Genomic DNA, 22,699 nt, shown 5'->3' on the forward strand with positions numbered 1-22,699 from the left:
CCAAAGCAGGGGCAGGCTGAGCGCACCTGAGAAGCAGCAAGGAGGCCGGCATGGCAGAACAGATGAGCTTGGGGAGGGTGGGCAGAAATAAGGGCAGAGGGGTGCCAGGGCAGGGTCCTGTGCACCTTGTAGGCCATGGTAAACCTCTGTGAGCATGTTAGAGGCAGGAGTGGAAGCAGGGTGGGCCCTCAGGGAGCTAGTGAAGACTTCCGAGTGAGAGGTGATGAAGTCAGGGCTGAGATGGTAACAGCAGAGTGAAGGGGGTGTAGTCAAATACTGACTAAGGATTTGCTGATGGATTGGAGATGAAGGGTCGGAGGAAATAAAGATTGAGGGTATTTCAAATGTGTTTGTTTCTTTTAAAAAACAGAAAACCCAAGAAGATAGTACAGAGAATTTTATACCCCATACTCAGTTACCTCTTATTATTAACATCTTACATTCATAATGATACATTTGCTACAATTAAAAAACCGATATTCGTTTATTATTATTAACTGCTGAATTGCCAAAAGAATGAATACAACAGCTTTGTTTTTAAACATCAAGCATTTTAATTAGCCTCCTAATTAGACACCAAAGTAAAACTATTGAATAGTTGTGTAGTTTAGGGGAAAAGTATGGTTGGGCATATAAACGTGGGAATCACTAGGATATAGATGTTGTTTCAAGTCATGGATTAGGGGAAATTACCAGATGCTTGGGAAAACAGAGGCAAGGACTAGGTATGGGAGATTTAAGTAGGAATTTTTACTTCAAGTAAGGATAGTTTTGCTTCTCCTTTCCATGTAAAAACCGTTATCTCTTTTTACATTGTTATAAGTTTAAATGAAATGCTCCTAATTTCTCATAATTACATTTGCTACGTTATTTTGTAGATGTTCTTTATTAGATTAAAGATTCCTTCTATTTCTAATTTACCAAGAGTTATCAGAAATAAGAGTTAAACTTTATCTGCTGCTGTTTCCTGCATCTATTGATTGGTATTATCAGATTTCTTTCCTTTTGAAATGTATTAAGTCATGAGCAAATTTTTCTGAAGTGGAACCATCCTTATATTGGTAGAAAGAAAACCTACTTCTCACCAAGCTTATGATCAATTATAACCTACATGTAATATTTTCAAGTATAGATGAACAGTAATAGCTTACTCTAATGATAAATTATTTCAATATATTATAACCTAGAAAATATCTTCTTTTCAAATAATGTAAGTTACATATTCCAAGAAAATAAAATAAGTGGAAAATGCTTAAAAAAAAAAAAAAAAAAAGAAAACCTACTTCATCACAATGTATATTGTCATCATCATCATCATCATAAACTCCTCAGTTCCATTTTCTAACATTTCATCTGTGTTGGTAACTATTTATCAGCTTCTTTTCTTGTCTTGTCAGGAAGCTAATCAAAATTAACATTCACTACAGAAATCACTTAGATCTATGTCACTTGTTAGGGGAGGAAACTGAAGCTCAGAGAAGGTAACCCTGGAGTTGCATCATTAATTAGTGGCTGTAGTACTCTTTCTAATCTGGTGTGTTGCCCACCTTATCCTGAAGACCTGCTCAGAAGTAGTTCTATGAGACAAGTGGGAGGACATCAAGTGGATATTTACATACAGTTAGTTAGGTTGATAGATTGATATGTGATTATGTGAATTGGATCCATTCATCTCCTAGGCTGTCTCCCCAAATTTTACTTCTGAGTCTTGGAGAAATGCTGACTTGCCAAAAGCATGAATACAACAGCTTTAAACATTGTTTGAAAATGAAGATGCTTGTAAGAACAATTGTGTTATGTTTTCTTTTCTAAACTATGATGTAAAATCTGAAGGGGAAAAGTGTAGTATTCTGTGAATTCAAAAACTTGAAAAACACTACTACAGGTATAAATATTTAAGATTTATGATGCATTGGGAGCTATTGGTTGAAGTCATGAAAACTTTTAACTTTGTAAAAACACAAGTCTAAAAAAACTGTAGAATCCTTTATAATATACTATTGCTTATTAACAGTACTTCCTTGGCCTCAGAACTAATTTTAGTTGCATGGTTCCTTATTCAAAGTCAAATTTCAAATTTTCCAAAAGAAGCATATTTGTTCTGTCTTCTACAAAATTATTTTTAGTAAAATCATGTAGCAGGGGTAAGGACGATTTTGAGAACTTTTTGTAATGTATATATTACACATGAATCTTAGGAAATTCACATCAATTTAAAAATACTCTCAGAGTAATCATATGTAAAAATTTGAATGTATTGGGATTCAAAAAACAAAGTATTACTATCAAGGAGCTGATAAACAAATAGGGAATATAGACATGTACAACCAACAGAAATGCAGTGTGAAAGGTTTTGTGATGAGAGAAAACTTTGATCTGGTCCTTGGGAAATGAGCACCTATTAGCAGACAGGGACAGGGACAAAGGCACATGGTTTCATCCTTGCAGCTGAATATGGAGAAAAGTGCAAAAAGAAGAATCTAGAAAGTAAGGGTAAGTTGAGTTTTTAAGATTTTACAGTGTAAGCAATGAGGAGTTATGGAACGTTTTTATAAATAAATATTTTAGAAAGATAGCTAGTCTTTACAGCAAATTGAAATGTATTCTGGTAATGATTATGTATGTGCAGGTGTTAGGGATAAAGAAGCAAGCCAGTGACTCTCAAACCAGTCGGAGATAATTAATAGATGAGTCATGGAAAAGGGGTGAGGAAATGACACTCCGCAGCTCTTCACATGTCTCTGGGATCAAAAGGAGGAAGATTGTTGTCACCAAACACAGAGAAATGGGAAGATTAGCTAGATAACTTTGCAAATAAGTTGGAGATAGACCTATAGCTAGATTCCCCTTAGTTAATCACACCCTGAGTTAAGTAGTTAATCATGTCAGACTGTGAACCCACATTAACCAGTAATGGAGAAACAGGGGAGAAGGAGAGGAGAGGGGAAGCTAATTGCGTTAGGGAGGGGAGCTAATCGCATTAGTATAAAACCAGTTTTCTCCTGGCTGGTGGTGCGCCGGACTCTGCAGACTCGTGAATAAAGGCCTCACTTTGCTGCTCAAGTCCTGTGTCCCCGTTTTTACTGTGAGCGTTTCTCACACAGGCTAGATGCAGGTATTGATATTTTTACCCTGTAGCTCACATGGGCAAAAAGAATAACTTCTTAATATCTCTGTAACTAAGATGACTGTAAGATTTATTGTCCAAACTGGAACACTTTTGAGAATAAAAGGTGGGTACTTTTAATTATGCTGGGACAACATCCCTAAGATGGGAGTGTCCTGCACAAATTAGGAAGTAGAGTTGCTTATTTATAATTAAACTATATTTTCTTTAGTTGTAAAAAAAAAATAAAGGCAAATAAAAACTTCATTCAGAAATTAGAACTCAGAGTCACTAAATAAAAATCTTTTTGGGTTACATCACTCATTTCCAGATGAATATTTAGATCATTTACAAGTCAAAGAATAAGCTAACACAAGAGGAATGCTATGCTACGCACTGTTGCAAGCACGCACACATATTAAGTCATTTAATCCTCAAGTAAAAAAACTGTGAGGTATGAATTAATGTAAGTTCTCATTTTATAAGTGAAGAAATCAAGACACAATGAGTTTAAAAAACATGCGCAAGGTTAGCTGTTCACTTAGCAGATACTAAAGCCATGCTTCAAATCCAGGTTGTCTGATATCAATCTATCTTTCCCAATCATTACTACATTGCCTCTCAGGCTCTGTCACTGGCTTGTTGGCTCCTAAACTGGAATTCCAGATAAATAATGAGTAATTGTTTAGCACAAGTATGTCCCATGCAATGTTTGGGGCAACCCTCCTCCCCCTTGCGAGTTGCTGAATTAACTTAAATATCCTCTTTGCATGGGCTGGGTGTAGGGATGGGCCCTGATTTCTGTCTTGGCGCGCACCCTTGGCACGTCTACTGAAGTGTCCTTTGTGGTTGTATAATTCACTGACTGATCATCTCTCAAACCAGATTCAGCTTTGCCTCTCTTCCTGGTTATATCGCTGATGCTCAGTCTCAGCCTTGCTCCTCTCTGCCTGAAAATCTGCGCTTCATTATTGACATGAATATTTCAGACTTTATGGACTGTTTTAGGAATATTTAAATATAGGTCTATTAAGTCTGAATTGAACCAGAAAAAAACCCTCAACTCAAGTGGAAAATAGTTTTGTTTGCTTGTGTGCTGTAACAGGATAATTTTACTATTATAGTGTCTCTCTCAGTACAGCTCGAAAATGAAGTCTATTATATGTGAGAAACTTCCTGATGGCAAAATTTGATGAGTTCTGTTAGCAACAACTAAAACCAACCAACAAACATAAAAAATGAAGCAGTCTTTGTTCTGTCATTAAGCTTTAATTTTTCCATTGATGCCCTTCATTGCCTGCCATCTAACACATTTTCTTACCTTACTATATCGATAACAGGCATGAAGTTGAGGTACAGCTAAAGAATTTTGAGTTCTGATTCCAGGTTTACACAGAATTTTCAGAGCCTTTGTCTTATTTGAAATAATTTATAAATATTGGAATAATAGTAATAACACCTGCCATGTAGAATTCTTTTGAAAATTAAATGAGAATTGGTGAATAAAATGTAAAATATTATAAATGGCATTTAAGGTTAATAACACCAAAAACCATCTTTTTATTTAGTTGATTCCTGTCTCTCATGGCCCATTTGGTGGGTAAAATAGTCCACTCCCCAGGCCCCTAAAAAAGATATATCCACCTGGAACTTGTGAATGTGATCTTATTTGGAAATAGGGTCTACCTCCTCAAGGATCTTGAGATGAGATCATTCTGGATTTAGGGTTGGCCCTAAAAGCAATGACAGGTATCCTTATAAGAGGAAGGCAGAGGGAGATGAGACGCAGATGCAGCGGAGATGGTCACGTAACAACAGAGGCAGCACTTTACTATGGTGGCACACACCAAGGAACATTTGGCTCCACCAGAAGCTGGAATTGGTGAAAAGCAACTCTCTAGAGCCTTCAGAGAAGCCCTCCTGACCCTTGATTTTGGACTTTTGTCCCCTACAACTGTGAGAGAATATCTGTTGTTTTTAAGCATACAGTATGGTATTTGTTTACGCAGTGTTAGGAAACAAATACAGTCCACATCCAATCCATCAACAAACCAGGACAGCTCAACCTTCAAAACATGTCCAAGATCACGCACCGCCTCTTCCTGCCCCATTTGCTACTCTAAACCACCATTATCTCATTCTTGGCCATCCTGCTTTAGTCTTCACACTCCTTAAAGTTATATTGCAATCAGAGTGTAATTTAAAACTGAAGTAAAAGCTTGTCAGTCCTCTGTTCAAACCTTCCACCTGCTTTTCATTTCTCTTAGAATATAACCCAGAGACCTTATCATGGCCCACAAGGTTGGATATGATCTGGCTTTGCTATTTCTCTGAGATTATTTCTTACCACTTTCTCGGTCCCAGTTTCCTTACTGTCCTGCAAATGTATCAAGCACCTTCCCTCAGAACTTCTGAGGGCTTTTCTTTCTGTCCAGATAACCTTAGACCTGCTTCCTTGCAGGTCTCTTCTCAAATCCTGCCTCCTCAGAGAAGCCCCTCACGTCCGTCTTATGGGACGTGGCCTAACCCAATTAGTGTATATCACGTCACCCTAATGATTTTCTTCAAAGTGCTCATCATAAACAGTACTTGCTTTGTTTATTTCTCTGGTCAGAGCCTCTCTATTATGAGAATGAAAACTTCCTAAGTGTTAGGACCTTGTCTGTCTTGTTCATTGCTACATTTCTGGTACCAGTGCTCAGCACACTGCAGCCACTAATAAACACTTGGTGCATGAATGAAGAAACCAACAGACCTTTTAGCTATTAAGGGTATAAATCAAGGAGGATAGAGATGATATCTATTTTCAGCACCACCCCAAACAGCACTTTCTGGAGGGTAACCTAGACAGCCACCTACACACATTCTCCGTGGATAAGAATCACCACCAAAGGAAACAACCCACTGTAGTTGCAAAGTGAGATCTGAAGTCAGGATATAGTTAAATAGTATTAACTTTTCTGTGAGATATTTTAGAATGCTTAAAACCGTCAAGTCCAAGATATAAATTAATACTAAATCTATGAATGCGTTCCTAAAAGGATTTGGGAACAACAAAAACAATTTTTCACGCTTTTAATACTCGGCAGTTTAAAAAGTGCTTTCATATGGCTTATTTTATTTGATTCTTACCTAAGAGATTGCAGATAATATTATTCTCATCTTACAAGTGGGAATATGGAGACTAAGTGACCTATGCAAGATCATGCAACTGAACAACTGGCATTAGGGTAGTTCCAGACCCAGACCAGGACTTCTGACTTCAGATTTTTTATTTTTCTCCATTGCACGCCATTCACCCATTTACTTAATGTATTATATATTGAGCACCGACTGTTCTGGGTATTGTTTTAAGTGGAACATAATCTTTGTCTTTGGCTTTTCATTTTTTAAAAAAGTGTAATACATTTATTACTTGGGGAAAAAAATCGGTACAGTAGCTATTTCTTGTCCCCACCCCGCTGTTTCTACTGATGCAACTGATGTTATCTGAAAGTCTTAGAAAATACACAGTTTAAACCCCGTTTCTGGAATGAGGTCCTTCCAGGAGGTGGGGCCTGGACTGGCTCACCTTCATCCTTGAGGGCGGCCACGGGCGCAGGATAAGTGAACTACTACTCCTGATAACAAGGGTGTCATTCCCGCGTGTTGGGGTTGCGGAGCGGAAAGGAGGGCTGTTCTACCAAGGAATGCTTCCGGAGAAAGGGCGCGCCAAGCCTCAGCTGGAAAGACCTTAGGACCTACGCGCTCCGACAGGTTTAACCCACGTCCTGGGGGCGGGACTCCCGGCGGGTGGGATGGGGCGTGGCGAGGGGCGTGGCGAGGCGGGGCGGTGCCTGCCGACGTGGCAGCCGTAGGGGCATGCGCGCCTGGTGGCCATTTTGGAGGCGGGGACGCGCGGCAGTAGCTTCTGTGTGCATCTTCCTTCTGTTCTCTGAGCGTAGTCGTAACACCCTATCTCCCTGTCTCTCACTTCTCAACTGTCACCCGACACTCTCTCGGGCCCACAGGTGAGCGTCAGCTAGGGGGCAACGCGGTCGCATGCAGGTGGCTTCGGTACGGGGTGCGGGCGCCTAAGCCGGATGCCGAGGGGCTCAGTCCCCGCAAGGTGGGCGGGCCGGCCAAGTGACCGGCCGCTTGGTAGGCGAGGGTCCTCACTGAGACCCAGGCAGTCGTTCATCCCCGGCGCGGCTGCGGGAGCGTGCAGGGTGCAGCTCAGACTCTGGTGCCCTTCGCAAGGAGAGCCAGGGCTTGTTCTTTGGGTGTGTTTCGGGGGTCTTGTTCCGGCACTTGGCTCTCGTCCAGGCACCGCTGGCTATTTGGCTTCACCTTCCAGGGCGCTGGCCGAAGGGGAGAGACCTGTGGCTAGATCCCGCCGACCTTACCTCGGCCCAGCCCGGCCTGGAGACGTGGCAGAGCCTGGCGGGAGGCCGCTCCCGCCCTGGCTGGGTCAACGCACCAGGTCGGGCAGTGGGAAGTAGCGTATTTTCCCTGAGGGTCTCCGGCCAGTGCCTAACACCACTCTAGGGGGCTTTTGTTCTCTGCTCTGGTACATCCACGGTAATTGCTTTTAGTGCTTTTACGGTATCAAACCTCCGTTAGTCCAGTTTTTTTCCTGTGTACGTATAATGTTTAACGTTGGTACGTGCTACTTTTTGTGTCCAGACTTGAGCACTAAAACCTTTACCAACTCCGACATTTCACTGTTTTATCACTAGAGCTTTTTTTAGTAGAAGGTAGTGCATTTATTTATACAAAATTTACCCAGTGTTGTCATTATGCCAGTTCTGAAATAGTAAAGCTTTTAAATTTAAAGGCTGAACTAAATCGACTGATTATTCCATGTTATGGGTTGTATTCATTGTGCAAAGTTCTTTTGCCAACACATTTGTTAGGGATGAAGGTCATCTTTAAATATGACTTCCACTTGCCACTGTAAGGATTTGGTAGCATCTGTAGTAGGAAATGAATGCCTGATAGAAAAACAGCAACGTGAAGAGATGGCTTTGGGAAAGCATAGCGCTTGTCTGCCTCCCCTCCCACTCCTCAGTCCAGTTCATACTGACTTCTGTCCCACTCCTTCCATTGAATCAGCTCTCACTACATTCACCTCCAGTTTAACACATGTATTGAATTTTTCAGGTATCATCCTCTTTGGTACCTCCGCAGATTTTGATACTGTTGCCTATTTCTACCTTGGAACACTGACATTTGGACACTTCCTGGTTTTCTTCTTACCTTTCTGGTCATCTCTTTGCTCTGTACCTTGTCTTCTACCTGGCTCTTCTTCAAGGATTGGTTGGGTCATCTTCTCTATTCTCTTCTTAATCTCACCCTAAAACATAACTTTAGAGACTGAGTAAACTGAGGGAACCTACACTATGTGGTTTCTAAGCCGCAGACCAAGTCATTGTCTTTCCTTGGATGTTTCAAGGAGCTTAAATTCAGCATGCCCAATATAAACACTGTATCACCTACATGCCAGAGATACCAAACAGATACTTTGACCATTTCCAGGGTTCCTGAAGTGAATGACACCACCAACTCGATCCAGTTGTGCAGGTCAAACATCTCCTCATCATTGCCCCATATCCAGTCTGTTACTAAGTCTTGCTTCTAAACATTTCTTGAATCAACTCTTCTTCATCTCCACCATCACCGCCATAGTCTAGGCCAGCAATTTTCAACCAGTGTGCCACACTAATTTTTAGAACAGTCAATACCTGATTACTTAGTGGGGAGCACTGACCTCTTTTCCCTTACATTGTCAAATAAAAAAATGTCCACAGCCAACAACAGTAGCTACCTGGTGTGAATGAATCAAAATTATACCTATTATTTTTTTGTCAGATCGGCAAAAAATACATATTTTGATGTGCCACAGAATTTTAGTGATTGGTTTATGTGTGTCATCAGATGGAAAAGTTCAAAATTGCTGATGTAGGCCAGAGTTTTTCAACCCTGGCATTATCGCTATCTGGGGCCAGATAATGTTTTCCTCTGGGGTAAGAAGGGGCAGAATCATCCTCTTCCCCACCTCCCTAGGTGTCTAGGGTATTATTACTTCCTTTTTAAACTACTTCTGTATCTTAATGGTCTCTGCATTTATTCCAGCTGCCCTTTGGCCCAGTCTACATACTGTCATCAAAATAATCTTTCAGCACAAATATGAATTGTCAAAAGCTAGAATCAACCTAAATATTTTTAACAGATAAATGGATAAAACTAGTACATCTGTAAAACAGAGTACTATTCAGCAATAACAAAGAATTAACTTTTGATAACATCTAACAACTTAATGGATTTCAGGATTTATGCTGAGTGAAAAAAGCCAGTCTCAAAAAGTTATATGCTGTGTGTGATTCTATTTATGTAACATTCACGAAATGAGAAAATGTTAGAGAACATTTGGTTGCCAGGGCTTATGGTTGGTGGAAGGGTGGACAGAGGAGCGGCATGAGGTGTTCTTTGGGGGTGATAGAACACTTCTGTATCCTGAGTGTGATGGTTACATGAGTCGGTGTATATGATGCAACTTCATAGAATGACACACACGCACAGGTGCATGAATATACAAACAGGTGAAATCCAAATGAGGTCTGTAGTTCAGTTACTTGTAACAATGTTAATATCCTAGCTTTTATCTTTGTACTATAGTTATATACAATATTATTATTGCAGCGGTTGTCAGCCTGTGGGTTGCGACCCCTTTGGGGGTCGAACGACCCTTTCACAGGGGTCGCCTAAGACCATTGGAAAACACATATATAATTATATATTTTTTTGTGATTAATCACTATGCTTTAATTATGTTCAATTTGTAACAATGAAAATACATTCTGCATATCAGATACTTACATTATAATTCATAACAGTAGCAAAATTACAGTTATGAAGTAGCAATGAAAATAATTTTATGGTTGGGGGTCACCACAACATGAGGAATTGTATTAAAGGGTCGTGGCATTAGGAAGGTTGAGAACCACTGTATTATTGGGAGAAGCTGGATTAAAGGTACTCATGAATTTTGTTTTACTTTTGCACCTTCTTGTGAAACTAAAATTTCTTCGGAAAGGTAAAACAAAAGACAAAAAAATGTCACTCCTGGCTTAAATTTCCTCTAGTGACTTTCTGTCTTTAAAAAGCCCAATTCCTTAACCTGATTTTTAAGGCTTAGCATGACTAGGGCTCAAGTGTGTTTCAGTCATCATTCTTCTGTTCTGTGCTAAATGGGTTTTCCTCGTTGTAACTTGTTCCCGCTACCCTATTAGGGCCTTAATCTCTCCTATACATTCACCTTTTTTAAAAAAGTATATTTTAGTGATTATGTTCCAATCTTTTGGAATAGTTCCAATCTTTTTTCCCTTTTGCTCCTCTCCACGCAGTACCCACTTTCCCTCCAGCTATCACAACCCCCTTTGTTCATATCCATGGGTCATGCATATAAATTCTTTGGCTTCACCTTTTCCTATATTATTCTTAACTTCCCCTTGTCTATTTTGTACCAACCTATTATGCTTCTTAATCCCTGCACCATATCCCCATTTCTCCCTCTCCCACTTCCCAGCTGATAACCCTCCAAATGATCCCCATACCTATGACTCCGTTCCTATTCTGGTTTGCTTAGTTGGATTTTGTCTTTATTTTTTAGATTCAGTTGTTGATAGTTGTGAGTTTGTTGTTATTTTAGCGTTCATAGTTTTGGTCTTTTTTTTCTTAAGTAAGTCCCTTTGATATTTCATATAATACTGGCTTGGTTTGGCTCAGTGGATTGAGCGTCGGCCTGCGAGCTAAGTGTCGCTGGTTCGATCTTCCAGTCAGGGCACATCAGAGAAGGAAAACTCTGACTCCAAAAAACCTCCGCTGCCTTGCGGCATACCTCTTCAGGGGAAAGGCTAAGGGAGTAAACCCCGACAGAAAATCCGGAGCCGGAGTCCCTAAGGCGGTTTGACGTTGTAGTCAACACCGGCAACTCCTGCGGCGCACCTGAAGCCAAGCTGTATTGACTCCGTCTTTCCCTTGGATCCTTCAGCTGCGAAGAGAGGGGGGGTCTGCTGCATGGGCAACAGCAGACCCTCCATATCACCCTGCCCAGGCTCTGTAGCTTCAGCTTCACTGGAGAGGACACTCCAGCGTCATCACAAGATGTTGATTGAACACGGGAGGAGACAGATACTGTGTCACTCCCGAGTCGGACTGCACAGCCATTCTCGGCGGTGCAGATAGACTCTTAAGAAGCTACACCATCGTCTCTCGAGACGGACGGCTGCCGACTGGCTTGGTGATGAGGAACTCTTTTAGCTTTACCTTGTCTGTGAAGCACTTCATCTGCCCTTCCATTCCAAATGATAGCCTTCCTGGATAGAGTAATCCTGGTTACAGATTACCTTTCATCACATTGAATACTGCTTTCCAATCGCTTCCTGCCTGCAAAGTGTCCTCTGAGAAATCAGCTGATAGTCCTATAAGCACCCCGATGTAGGCAACTCTCTACCACTCTCTTGCTGACCCCAGGACTCTCTTTATCTTTCACCATTGGCATCTCAGTTATGATGCATCCTGGTGTGGTCCTCTCTGGATCCAGCTTGCCCAGGACCCTCGGTGCTTCCCAGACCTGTATATCCATCTCCTTTGCCAAATTTGGGAAGTTTTCCTCATTTTTTTCAATTCTTGCTTCCTCATTCTGCACTGGTTGACTGTTTTTTTCTTCCTTATGTTCCAAATCCTTGATTTGAACCCCGGTTTCCTTCCCTTCACCATTGGTTTTGTGTGGATTTTCCTTTGTTTCACTTAGCATAGCCTTTACTCCTTCTCTTATGCATTTGCCATACTCAAGCATATCTGTCAAATCTATGAGCATCTTTATCACCAGTGTTTTGAATTCTGCATCTGTTAGGTTGTCTGTCTCCTCAACTGTTAGGTTGGCTATCTCCTTGTTGCTTAGCTCTTCCACTGGAACCTTGATCCATTTCCCCTTTCGGGCCATACTTCTCTGTCTCCTCATTCTGACAGGTTCCTGTGTGTGTTTGCCTCTGCTTTCCAGGTCGAGCTGTCGCTCCTGTTACGTTGTAAGGGGCAGAGCCTTAGGTATTGTCAGTACAGGGCGACCTGTTTCACCACGTTGTGGCGCTGTATGTGGGGTAGGGATCTGAGAGGGAACAATGCCATCTGCCTAACACTCACCCCTTTTCCAGACACCCCTCCCACTTCCGCACTGGACTGGTGCCCCTTTAGCTGCTGCCCTGGCCATCATTCCCAGAGTGGGTGGGTCTGCAGACGTTCAAGGACGCGGGGGCCTTTTAAACAAGCAGACTCCGCTGAGAGACTGGCAGTTTCTGCCTCCTCCCCAACCCCCACTGGTCTGCACAGTCAGAAGCAATGAGGCTTGATTTTCCCTGGTGCTGGGACCATGAGCTTCGAGGTCCAGTGAGGAGCTGGGAACACTCCCCAGGTGTCCCTCCTGACTTTTTTAAACGTGTGACTGCGTTTTCCACTGGCCTGCTGCTGCTGCCGTTGTTGCTGCTAACTACCACACCACGTCCTCTCCGCCCTTGTTCCGCCCCTGCTACCTGTCTGGATGAGTATTTCTTTTTTATATCTTTGTTTGCTAGACTTCCATGCAGTTTGATTTTCTGGAACTTCTGGTTGTTTCTAGTTTTGAGGTAGTTGTATTCCTTCTTAGTTGCGGAGGGAGACGCAGCATGTCTGTCTACACCTCCATCTTGGCCGGAAGTCCTACATTCACTTCTTTTGAAATTTGCCCTTCTTACTTCCTTTCCCTTGCCTAATTACATTCTGTACACTCCAGATCCTTGGGGGGACCCTTTCCTAACCTTCAAGTCAAAATCACATTCCTGTCATACTGAACTGTTCCTACTCTCAGAGCACATAATTCAGGTACAATTTTTTGTTAATCGGTGTTAGTCTTTGATTATCTCCTGGACTGGGCAGTAAGCATCCTGTTTTTGTTTCCATTGTGTTTCCAGAGGAGGCAGTAGAGTACTTGACAAGCAGTTGACCTTCACTGAATGTTAAATGAGTAAAAACATCAAAAACAAATTTGGTGTATTTAGAAGTTTTGAGTTTATGCTGATGGCAGGCTTGAAAATTTGTAATTTTTAAGGGAATTTTCCCATATTTGGTAATCATTATCATCTGTCAGGACCCTGGTATCTAGTTGCATTTTTACTCTAGTTAACTTTTCTAAAACCTGAGACATACCATTTAGCTGTTAATGAGTATGTTTTAGAATGTGAGGAAAGCATAAAATTGAGCACATTTTATTGTTATTTGTTAATATTAACATTTAAGGAGTAGCCCACATACTGAGCTTTATGGGGAGAGAGGAAGTGTTTCAAAAATACTTAAGTATTTCTATTTTAAATATTATAGTGACTGGAACCTAGATATAAATCTAATATTCATTCATGTGGCAGAATGTAAATTAGTAGTTTACTATTTGAAATATCGTCGGCAGCCGTCCGTCTCGAGAGACGATGGTGTAGCTTCTTAAGAGTCTATCTGCACCGCCGAGAATGGCTGTGCAGTCCAACTCGGGAGTGACACGGTATCTGTCTCCTCCCATGTTGAATCGACATCTTGTGATGACGCTGGAGTGTCCTCTCCAGTGAAGCTGAAGCTACAGAGCCTGGGCAGGGTGATATGGAGGGTCTGCTGTTGCCCATGCAGCAGACCCCCCCTCTCTTCGCAGCTGAAGGGTCCAAGGGAAAGACGGAGTCAATACAGCTTGGCTTCAGGTGCGCCGCAGGAGTTGCCGGTGTTGACTACAACGTCAAACCGCCTTAGGGACTCCGGCTCCGGATTTTCTGTCGGGGTTTACTCCCTTAGCCTTTCCCCTGAAGAGGTATGCCGCAAGGCAGCGGAGGTTTTTTGGAGTCAGAGTTTTCCTTCTCTGATGTGCCCTGACTGGAAGATCGAACCAGCGACACTTAGCTCGCAGGCCGACGCTCAATCCACTGAGCCAAACCAGCCAGGGTTATTTGAAATATATTGGATGATTAATTATATAGTTAACATAAAATAATAATGATTTATTGTATAGTTAACATAAAATTATTTCTTAATAGTAAGTTTGTGGATGAAAATATAACAGATTGTTTGCATATTTAACATTCTCAGTGACCTTTTTAAAGATTTATTTATTTATTTTTAGAGGGAGAGAGAGAGGGAGAGAAACATTGATGCGTGAGATAAACATCAACTGGTTGCCTCTCCACGCCACCAGCTGGGGACCGGGCCTGCAACCTAGTCATGTGCCCTGACCAGGAAACAACCAGAGACCTTTCTGAGCCACACCAGTCGGGGCCTCACTGACGTTTTTTTAGGAATTTTGACCCTTCAACTGGAAATAAGTGACATTATAAATAAACATAAACACATTTGTCTCATGATTATTTAAGAAATTATTCTCTTAACTATACAAGCTTTAAAAATATACTTTTGACTACTGTGTAATACTTAGTACATTTTAATATTTTTACAGTAATTGAAGAAAAATGATGGAAGAGAGTGGAATAGAGACAACACCACCTGGGACTCCTCCACCAAATCCTGCGGGACTGGCTGCTGCCGCTGCCACTGCTGCTGCTGCGCTGTCTTCAACCCCCGTTCCTTTAGGTAAGTGGGGTTGTCTCACATCCAGTGTATGTCGAGGACAGTGAAGAGACTGTTATCTTTTCTCAGTCAAATAAAAAAAAAGAATGCGTATATTAAAACTTTTCTGATCTTTGCCAAGATGACGAGAAATAACCTTTTTTATTTATGCCCAAAGACAGAAAATGTGTCTGTTTTGCTTTATAAAGGTAAACTTTTGTTCTTTATATTCATATTGACTATAAGTCATCTGTGTTATGACAAAAAATATTCCAAAAAGCTTTGTTTCACGTTCTACGACTTTGTGTTCATTAACCTCCTGAAAAAGTTTCTGAGCCTTCAGTATGTAGGTTTTATGCTCATAGTAGTTTTATTTTATTAAAACTCATTGAAACAAAACCCACAAAGGTCTACCTAGGAACAATAATATAACTTAATTTTATATAGCTGCTGCCTTTATTTATGGGAGTTGAAAGTCATATTTTTGTATATGTTAAATTATATATTTTTAAAATAATTCTTGGGATATGGTCTGTTATTTTTTAAAATTTTTGCAAGAAGAAAGTAATGAGATATTTTGAAAACTTAGGTGAAAACGTTTCCAATTTTGTGGTATTTTTCCCCCATTTTTCTAGCTGCAACCAGTTCTTTTTCTTCTCCAAATGTGTCATCTGTGCAGTCCTCGCCACCGCCTGCATACTCTACCCCTCAGCCATCCCTTCCTCCTGTGAGGCCTTCAGCATCATTGCCTTTTCTGCCTCCTTCAGCAGGTCCTTCTTCACCTCTTGTCACTGCTATACCACCTCCTGTTTCTCCACCAACTGCTGCTGCGTTTAGTAATCCTCCTTTATCCCATTTCCCAACCTCAACTTCTGCCCCAAGCACTCTTGCATCTGCACCCCCTTCGGGTCCTCCTACATCAGGATTTTCTGTTGGTTCCACTTATGACATTACAAGGGGACATGCAGGAAGAACTCCCCAGACACCATTGATGCCGTCGTTTTCTGCACCTCCAGTAACAGGTAATTCTCTCTTACTGATACTTTGAAATAAATGGCTGTAGCTAATTTTTTTAAAGTAACAGCTTTATCAAGATATATTTACATACTATATGATTCCCACATTTAAAGTGTATATTTTATTACTTTTTGATATATTTACAGAGTTATGCAATCATGACCACAATTTTTAGAACCTTTTAAAATTATTTTTTATGTGTGCATGAATGTATTTATTAGATAGAGGGAAAGGGAGGGGAAAAAAAAAAGGGAGAGAAACATTGATGTGACAGAGAAACATGGATTGGTTCCCTCTCATATACACCCTGACTGGGAACTGAACCTGCGATCCCTAAAAGAAGCCTCATAACTACTAGCAGTGATTCCCTACTTCCTCCCAAATCCTCACGGTGCTAAGAAAACACTAATCTTTATGTCTGTATGAATTTGCGTGTTTTGGACATTTCATGTAAATGCAATCTTATGTAGCATATCTTCAGTACTTCATTCCTTTTTATGGTTGGATAATATTCCATTGAGTGGATAGACCACATTTTGTTTATTCAATTTATCAGTGAGTTATTTCCACTTTTTGGCTATTATGACTACTGTAGAACATTCGTGTACACATTTTTGTGTGGACATATTTTCATTTATTTTGGGTATGTATGTAGTCATGGAATTGCTTCCTTGAAAAACCAACAGATCATTTTCCAAAGCAGCTATTTTACCAGCAGTGTATAAGGAAGGGTTCCAGTCCCTCTGCATTAATGTTTTAAACTCATTTCTTTGACTTTCAGAGTTTTCTCATGTTTTTACAATTTCAGTTATTAAAATCTGATGTAAGTTAGTATATGATTTTTATATATTGTAAAACTTAGTAGTACATGATCGTTTTAAGGAATGTCAAACAAAATTCCAAATTTTGTCCTAACATTTTATGCACTTACAGAGAAACATCAAGGTGAAATTTTACTCGAGTTTTTTTTTAAAGCTTTACTTAAAAAATTATCTGGACTGAATAGTCCAGAGAGTAGTTTTATTTAGCAAGGTGAAAATTGAAAACCAAATAAAAGCTCATGTGTTGCTGTAAGTTGGTGGGTGGTATTGGGCCATTTCCTTTTCTAGGTCAGATATAGCTACTGTACTATTGGCGTCTCTGAAATGATTGTTGGAAATCGACATCAAAACTTTACCCATGGTATTTTTTGCCTGTTGTTTCTCATTTTAGGAAAGGAAGCAACTTTGTTGTAATTTTTATTTTCCAACTTTGTGTATCTACCTTTACAAATAAAAACTTTTGCAGAGTACAAGTATTATACCCATGTTTATATATATGTGAGTTTCTTTTTGAGTTAAAATAGGGTATATAGAGTATGTGTACTTACTGTTATATGCTTTTATATGATGGGCTTGGGTGCTCACACTATTATTTTTATGCATTAAAGAGATTAGAACTATAGCTGTCCACATCCAGGTGCTAAATAGAGTAAACCGGAAGTACTTTCTGATTTTTTGTCCATTTTCAAAACAGTTGGTGTAAGCCTATGAAAAAGAAAGAAGTTTTTTTTTTTTTTTTGGAATTTTGATTCATTTGTATTTTATAAAATAGGTTTAGGAGATTCTTTGAATTACATTGTTTCAGCTGTTTTAATTTGCTCATCTCATAGATCTGCTTTTTACAGGAAATAGTTTATGGAATAAGTTAACATTTATTAAATATTTTGCCATTAACTAGGTATTTTGCCAGCCCCTATTACTCAGCAAGCCAGTTTGACATCTCTGGCCCAGGGAACTGGTAGCACGTCAGCCATTACTTTTCCAGAGGAACAAGAAGATCCTAGAATTGTTAGAGGTCAAGATGAAGCACCTGCTGGTGGACTCTGGGGTTTTATTAAGGTAAGCTATATTTGCTTTAAAAACCATGCTTAATTTTTAAATCATGAAACTAATAGCTGTTCATTAGAGAGAATTTGAAAATAAAAATGGTGTAAGGAAAAAAATTCTTTTTGTTATTTTTACTAGTATTCTATAGTTTCTCTCAGTCTTTTGTATGTGCATATCTATGTAGATATATTTCTTTTTAAACAAAAATCAAATTGGTATAGTAACATGAGGTCACATGCTATTTTGTGTCTTTGTTTGTCTTTACCTAGAATATATCTGAAATATCTTCCCAGCCATAAAATATGTTCAGAAATGTTCTTTCTGGCTGCTTTGCCTTACATACCATGGTATTTATTTCCCATATTTTATTTTGCTAATGTGCTCTGACATTTTCAAATTGGGATTCTTATCAATAAAACTATGGTGAGCACTATTATATGCAGATCTTTGTGTTCATCTCTGTTTTATTAGAATTAATTTCTGATGAATGTCAGAGTGAACACTTTGAAAATTATTGACACATATAGCAGTCCAGGAAGGTTATAACAAAATTCACTGTCAGAGCATTTTTTACTTTGCTAGCCCGATTAATAAACTTGAAGTACAATATTTTCTAATTTGATAGGCAAAAAGTAATACCTGATTTTTATTTGCATTTCTTTGTTACTGAATTAGAATATTTTTTTCCCATGATTTATTTGCCATTTATAGTTTTCCTTTTTAAAAAAATCCTCAGCTAAGGATATATTGATTTTTAGAGAGAGAGGAAGGAAGGAAGGAAGGAAGGGAGAGAGAGAAATGATTGATTGCCTCCCACATGCGTCTTGATAGGGGATCAAACCCAGCCAGGACTGTAGTTTTCTTTTGTGAAGTCTATTCATATTCTTTGCCCAGTTTTGAATTAGGATGATTTTCTTAATGGTTTATAAGAGCTGTGTAGTAAGAATATTTTATTATATTCTATTATATATTGCAGTTTTCTCCATTTTAGTAAAAGTTTCTAAATTTTCAGGACACATTTCTATTTTCTTTTCAATTTTTTTCATGATAAAAATAACCTTTTTCTACAATATGTGATAATTTTTTGTTTGATTTCTTCTAATTTTGTTTTTTATTTTTTTTTACATTTACTAATTTAATGTAGCTAATACTTTATTATATGAGAGAGAGGTCAGCTTTAATTTTCCCTCAGCTACTTAATTGACTGTTCCAACATAATATCCCAGTATTTTGATATGTCACCTTTATCTTAGGCACTGAATTATGGGTTAATGTCAGTTTCTTGGCTCTGTATTCTATTCCACTACTCCACCTGTCCTTACAATAGTGCCACACTACTATATTTATTGTAATTATTATATTATTAAAAGTTAACTGATTTACTGCATTTTTTTGTGTGTGTTTTTTCAGTATATATTTTTGATTATATTGTTACAATTGTCCCAGTTCTTTTCCCTTTGCTCCCCTCCACCCAGTATCCCCCTTACCTCCAGCAGTCCCACCCTCTTAGTTCATGTCCATCGGTCATGCATATAAGTGGCTTCACCCTTTCCTATATTATTCTTAACTTCCCCCTGTCTGTTTTGTACCAACCAATTATGCTTCTTAATCCCTGCACCATTTCCCCATTTCTCCTCCTTCCCCCTCCCAGCTGATAACCCTCTAAAGGATCCCCATACCTATGATTGTGTTCCTATTCTGGTTTGCTTAGTTGTATTTGTTTTTATTTTTTAGATTCACTTGTTGATAGTTGTGAGTTTGTTGTCATTTTAATGTTCATAGTGTTTCTCTTTTTCTTAAATAAGTCCCTTTGACATTTCATATAATAATGGCTTGATGATGATGAACTCCATTAGCTTTGCCTTCTCTGGGAAGCACTTGATCTGCCCTTCTGCTCTAAATGATAGCTTTGCTGGATAGAGTAATCTTGGTTTTAGGCCCTTGCTTTTCATCACATTGAATACTTCTTGCTAGTCCTTTCTTGCCTGCAAAGTTTCTTTTGAGAAATCAGCTGATAGTCTTATAGGCACCCCTTTGTAGGTAACTCTCTTCTTTTCTCTTGCTGCTTTTAAGATTATCTCTTTACTTTTAACTTTTGGCATTTTAATTATGATGTGCCTTGGTGTGGTCCTTTTGGGTCTAGCTTTTTTGGGACTCTCTGTGCTTCCTGGAGTTGTATATCCTTTTCCTTCACAAAATTTGGGAAATTTTCCTTCATTATTTTTTCACATAATTTTTAAATTTCTTGCTCTTCCTCATATTCTTCTGGCACCCCTCTGATTTGGAGGTTGACATATTTAAAGCTTTCCCAGAGATTCCTATACCTCTCTTCATCTTTTTTAATTCTTGTTTCCTCATTCTGTACTGGTTGACTTTTTTTCTTCCTTATGTTCCAAATCATTGATTTGAACCCTGGTTTCCTTCCCTTCACCCTTGATTTTGTGTGGATTTTTCTTCATTTCATTTATCATAGCCTTCACTTCTTCCCTTAATGCATTTGCCTTACTTAAGCATATGTGTCAAGCTTGTGAGCATCTTTATCACCAGTGTTTTGAATTCTGCATCTGTTAGGTTGGCTATCTCCTCATCGCTTAGTTCTCCCACTGGAACCTTGATCCGTTCCCTCTTTTGGGCCATATTCCTCTGTCTCCTCATTTTGACAGACTCCTGTATTTCTTTGCCTCTGTGTATTAGGTAGAGCTGTCGCACAATGTTACGTTTAAGGGGCAGAGCCTTAGGGATTCATCAGTATGGGCGACCTGTTTCACCACATTGTGGCACTTATGTTGGGGAGGGGTCTAAGAGGGAACAATTCCACTTGCTCAACACTTGCCCCTTTTTCAGGCACTTTTCCCACTTCTGTATGGGACTGGAGCCTCTCTAGGTGTCGCCCTGGTGGTTGTTCCAGGAGTGGGTGCATCTGCGGATGTTCTAGGACCTTGGGGGCCCTTTAAACAAGCAGACTCTGCTGAGAGACTGCAGTTTCTTCCTCTGCCCCAACCCCCACTAGTTTGAACAGTCAGAAACAATGAGGCTTTATTTTTCCCGGCGCTGGGACCCTGAGCTGTGTAGTCTGGCCTGGTGCTGGCAGCACTCCCCAGTTGTCCCTCTCAACTTTTTAAAATGTGTGACTGTGCTTTCTGCCAGCCTACCACTGCCGTGGCTGCTGCTGCCACTACACCGCGTCCTTTCCGCCCCTCCTACCTGTCTGGATGAGTGTTTCTTTTTTATATCTTTGTTGGACTTCCATGCAGCTCGATTTTTTGGAACTTTTGGTTGTCTCTAGTTTTGAAGTAGTTGTATTCCTTCTTAGTTGTGGAGGGAGATGCAGCATGTCTGTCTAGGCCTCTATCTTGGCCAGAAGTCTCAGTTTACTGCATTTTTTATGTTTCACGAAGATGACCTTTTTCTAAGCAGTTTTTTAATATCCCTTTGTGCTTTTTAAACTTTTTTTTATGTTAGGATTGTCACTTCCTTTCCTTGTTAAATCATGTCCTTGTGTCATATCATTTGAAATACCGAGCTCACCTCCTCGGGTCTTGTGAATCATCTTTTGATACTCACCATAAGGTTGGTTGATAGTCATAAATGTCAATGTTAACAAACATCTTTTTTTCTGAGTCACCTTAGTTTAACGGTAAGTTGGGGGAGGTGGAATTCTGGTTGTCAGCTACATGTCCACTTGGAGTCATTCTCCCTCAAGTATTTTCAAATGTGGGAGAAGTATAGCACAGACGCGCTGTTCCTAATAGTGTGGTTTTAGGAAATTAGTGGGAGCAAGGCCAATTGAGGGATCACTTTGTACAATATATAAAAATCTCATCACTATGCTGTATGCTGGAAACTGATATATAGAATATAAACTAACTTAAAAAAAATCCAGAGGAATAGGTCTGGCTTAAAAGGGAATATTTGGGTATGAATGAAACAAGAAACGGGAACTAGGAAAAAGCAGCAGCTTTGGTAGAACATAGCAGACTATTTTATATGAAGGTTATCAGTAACTGTTTGGGAGAATAAAGTGTTTTCACTATTTTTATTTTTTTATTAAGGAACAAAATATGGGTCTTTGGAGACATCTGATTACAGTCTTTATTTGGGACCTTGATGGACAAGTTTTGCCTAGTCTTATATAAATAAACAGAAGTGAAATTAAAAGTGAAGTAAATATATATATGTATATATACACACACACATATATGTGTATGCAGTATACCTACCTCCCAGACCAGTACTACTCAAAGTGTGTTCTGCAGACTTTGAGGGTCCAATAGATAAAAGAAATTGAGAGTAAACATTTTGAAACTTTATAGGAATTTAACATTGCCATAAAATTGTTTTCTTATGTTTTACGGAAGTACCAATCTATGATGCACTGGAAATCTAAAAAATTAATTTCTTTCCTTATCAGGTGATTGTGGTGGTGTTTGTTTGGAATCGGTATTTATTTGTTAATTTGTTTTATGCAGGGTGTAGCGGGGAATCCTGTGGTGAAATCTGTGCTTGATAAAACAAAGCATTCTGTGGAAAGCATGATTACAACGCTGGACCCTGGGATGGCCCCATATATCAGTATGTACTTAAGATAGACTAGCATCTTCCCTGTGTTTTTTAAAGTGTGTGCCAGTGTCAGCCACTGGTTGCAATTCCGTAGGTCCTGTCATCAGTGGAAATCCTCTTATATTCTTATACTAAGTTGATTGTCAAGTCTTAGTCTTGGTATTTTTAATTCATCTTTTCCTTAGTCACCATTAAATGTGTTTTGAAAACTCCTCTGAATAAACTTTGGAGGAGTAAAAACAGTTTGAATTATCATTATACATCCTTACTGATTTTAAGTGTAAATGTGGTTAGTGTTGCTCTATGTCTTCTACTTTATTCACAGTTGATATTTGAGGTGATACTCTGTTCTTATTTGGTTTTGACATTCTCCTGTTACCTATTTTAAATAAATATGGTTATGCTTAACTTAGTAGTAATATTTTAGGGGAAGTTAATCTGTTTATTAACACTATCTGGTTATTAAGTTTGTTATGAAAGCTGTTCTACCCACTTATGAATCCTCATTACCAAGAATCTTCTAGAAAGTTGATAC

General features: G+C 39.4%; 1 protein-coding gene across 1 annotated transcript in view; it reads left to right on the plus strand.

Annotated features, from left to right (window-relative positions):
- The first annotated feature begins 6,995 nt into the window (after positions 1 to 6,995).
- PRRC1 (proline rich coiled-coil 1) overlaps positions 6,996 to 22,699 on the plus strand; it is a 33,193-nt gene continuing 17,489 nt past the window's right edge. Inside the window, exons 1-5 of the mRNA XM_090276652.1 lie at positions 6,996 to 7,116; positions 14,610 to 14,743; positions 15,355 to 15,741; positions 17,456 to 17,616; positions 22,074 to 22,176. Coding sequence (XP_090132778.1) covers positions 14,623 to 14,743; positions 15,355 to 15,741; positions 17,456 to 17,616; positions 22,074 to 22,176 — 772 coding nt within the window. The 5' untranslated portion in view covers positions 6,996 to 7,116; positions 14,610 to 14,622. The remainder of the gene's footprint in view (positions 7,117 to 14,609; positions 14,744 to 15,354; positions 15,742 to 17,455; positions 17,617 to 22,073; positions 22,177 to 22,699) is intronic.

The sequence above is a fragment of the Furipterus horrens genome, unplaced genomic scaffold (genome assembly GCF_987537825.1).
Source record: "Furipterus horrens unplaced genomic scaffold, mFurHor1.1.pri manual_scaffold_5, whole genome shotgun sequence".
NCBI classification, from domain to species: Eukaryota; Metazoa; Chordata; class Mammalia; order Chiroptera; family Furipteridae; genus Furipterus; species Furipterus horrens.